The following is a 3,225-nucleotide window of genomic DNA, read 5'->3' on the forward strand; positions in this document are numbered from 1 at the left end:
AAGAGGAAGACGATGAGGACACACCCGTGGACTTCACGCCGGCCATGACGGGAGCAGTGGTCGCCATGTCCTGCTCCATCATGCTGCTCCTCTACTTCTTCTATGACTCCTTTGTCTATGTCACGATTGCCATCTTCGGCCTGGGCGCGGGCACCGGCCTCTACGGCTGCACGGCCCCCCTGCTGCACTACCTGCCCCCGCAACAATACCAGTGGCCCCTGCCTGGCCGCCGGGCCTGTCTGCGGCTGCCCCTACTGCTGCTGGCCGGCCTATGCGCGGTGGTGACCGGCCTCTGGGTGGCCTACCGCAACGAGGACCGCTGGGCGTGGCTCCTGCAGGACGCGCTGGGCATAGCCTACTGCCTTTTCGTCCTGCAGCGCGTGCGGCTGCCCAAACTCAAGAACTGCACCTTCTTCCTGCTGGCCCTGCTGGCCTTCGATGTCTTCTTTGTCTTCATCACGCCCCTCTTCACCAGGACCGGCGAGAGCATCATGGTGGAGGTAGCCGCAGGCCCGGCAGATTCCTTGAGCCACGAGAGGCTGCCCATGGTGCTCAAAGTGCCCCAGCTGAGCTTCTCGGCCTTGGCCCTGTGTGACCAGCACTTTACCATCCTCGGCTTCGGCGACATCGTGGTCCCAGGCTTCTTGGTTGCCTATTGCCATCGTTTTGATGTGCAAATGCACTCACGCCAGGTCTACTTCATGGCCTGCACCGTGGCCTACGCCGTGGGTCTGCTGGTCACGTTTGCTGCCATGGTCCTCACGCAGATGGGCCAGCCTGCCCTGCTCTACCTGGTGTCCAGCACCCTGCTCACCAGCCTGGCCGTGGCCACCTGCCGCCAAGAGCTCACCCTCTTCTGGACTGGCCAGGGCAGAGCCAAGACACCCGCCCAGCCCATGGCAGGGCTCTGTGGCACTCATCCAGGTGGCTCTAAGCAGAAGCAGGAGGACACAGCAAACGTCCACACAGCCAGGGAGCCTGAGGGGGCCACCGACCTTTTGGCAGGGGACTTAGACGGCAACCTCAGGGAGGACACAGCCATGACCGTCACCACATCTGAGGACGAAGCCACCAGTCTGGTTGGCCACAGTGACAGCTCTGAGGGCTGGAGTGATGCCAACCTGGACTCTGATGAGCTGTCTCTTGTCTCCCCCAGGACCTCAGAGGAACTGATGCCGCTGATGCCACTGATGCCATCACCCTCAGAGCTGGGCCATGCACACACCTACGCCTATGCCCAGGCCCAGGCTCAGTCTCAGGCTCAGGCTGCTGACCTGCCCTGGAGGAGTCTGCACAAAAGGAAGGGTTTTAAGGTAAAGAAGAGCATGTCGACCCAGGCTCCCTTGTGAATCAGGCCCTAAGACATATGCCCCCAGAGGGTGGGCAGATATCGCAAAGCAAAGACACACGTGGCAAAAAGAAATCGGGGCATTAAAGATTTTCCAAATCTACCCAGCAGAGCCTCTTTGTTTGTTAGGATGGTGAGAAAGCAGCCATGGAATAAGGCCACGCAGGGCCCAGAGGGTCCTTAGAATAGGGCACCACCCTAAATCGCACAGAGGGGGAAACTGAGGCTCAAAGAGGGCACACGACTTACACAAAGTTACTCAGCTAGGTCAAGATATTCTCCTAGAGCTTGCCAGGCAGTGATTTCCTCTATCCCTGCCTCCCCAACACCCATCCCAAGTCAGAGCCGCAGCTCCTTAGCCTGGCAGGCCCCATCCTGTCCCTGTAGCCCATCCCAGCTTCATCGCCCATCTCTTCTTCATGCTCAAGTCCAACTGAACCATTACTATTCCTTGACCATACCATGTCCTCTCCCTCTCTTTTTGTACGTGCGGTGCCCTTTGGCTGGGATGCCTCCCCATTCCAGACAGATTCCCCAAATCATCTCCCTGGCTCACTAAAACATTTCTTAGCATCCTTCAAGCATCAGCTCACATCCCTCCTTTCTGGTAAACGACCCTGCTCGCTGCATCCTGGACAACAGCAGCACGCCCAGGTGTGTCTGCACATACACTGAGTGTGCACCTGCTGTGTGCATTATCCTGTGATGGGCATCCAGGAAGGCTGCTCTCTAGCTGGGGGGTGGATAGGAAATGGAAAATAGACAAGAAACAACCTGAGAATTGTCTTAAAGTGGAAGATAGAAGGGTTGGAGCTGGAGTAGAAGAATTGAGACCATGGCTCTATTTCCCATGCTTCCTTCATTGACTCTGGATAATCGACAAGTCTCTTAACCCTCTGGGCCTCAATAGTCTCATCTTCAAAATGGGACTTATAATGCCATGTCCACCTAAAGACAGGTGCATGGACAAGGTGATCTGTTGGGGACACACATGTACACACTCACACTGTAGCATTTATATACGGAACACTCCCACAGTTTTTTAGGCGAAATGGTGTCCATATGTTGCTTCAGCAGAGTGCACAAACTCTGGGTTGAGGGAAAGCTTCCTAGAGGAGGTTATTGCAGAGAATCATAGCCTGTGGGCAGAGTGTGGCACAATGGTTAGGGTTCTAAAGCCAGTTGCCCACCAGAAATTCCTGCTCTACTACTGACCTGTACTGTCATTGAGAAAATGGCTTAACCTCTCTGTGCCCCAGTTTCCTCATCTGTAAAATGGAATAATAATAGGACCCACCATAGGGTTTGGGTGAGGTTTAAATGTGTTGGTTTATGTAAGGTGATTGACAATATGCCTGCATGTAGGATGAGCTCTATGAATGTTAACTCTATTTATATTGTGTCCCCTCATAAAAGCCTTTCAGAATCAAATCCTACAAGGCCTTTGAGTTCTGGCCCCGACTTCCTTCCCATTTCCCTCCATACCCGGTATTCCTGACCCTACCATCACTCAGGAGTGGACAACAGATCCCACCACACCTGTCTTCCCACACAGGGCCCTCCCACAAGCTGGCTCCTCTCCCTGGAGCTTTGCCCTCCTTCCTCCTCCCCCAGAATTGGGCCTGCCCAGCCCTTCCCCTCCAGTTCCAGCTCAAATGCTCCCTCCTGGGGGAGGCCTTCCATGATTATTCTTTCTAAACTAGCCCCCCAGCCTCAATCATGTTACTGTACACCCTGTTCGCCAGTTTTTTCATCTCCCCCAGTGGACTGTCAGCTTCATGAGGGCAGAGACCACTCTGTCTTGTTCAGATGAGTAATTCCAGGGCCTAGAACAAGGCCTGGCATTTAGTAGACGCTCCATTTATGTTTGTTGGAGA

At 54.7% G+C, this 3,225-nt stretch overlaps 1 protein-coding gene across 1 annotated transcript in view; it reads left to right on the plus strand.

Moving 5' to 3' along the window:
- The window catches only part of SPPL2C (signal peptide peptidase like 2C), a 2,051-nt gene extending 702 nt beyond the window's left edge, over positions 1-1,349 (plus strand). The window contains exon 2 of the mRNA XM_006770253.1: positions 1-1,349. Coding sequence (XP_006770316.1) covers positions 1-1,349 — 1,349 coding nt within the window.
- Positions 1,350-3,225: the final 1,876 nt, after the last annotated feature.

This window comes from Myotis davidii, unplaced genomic scaffold (assembly GCF_000327345.1).
Source record: "Myotis davidii unplaced genomic scaffold, ASM32734v1 scaffold684, whole genome shotgun sequence".
NCBI classification, from domain to species: Eukaryota; Metazoa; Chordata; class Mammalia; order Chiroptera; family Vespertilionidae; genus Myotis; species Myotis davidii.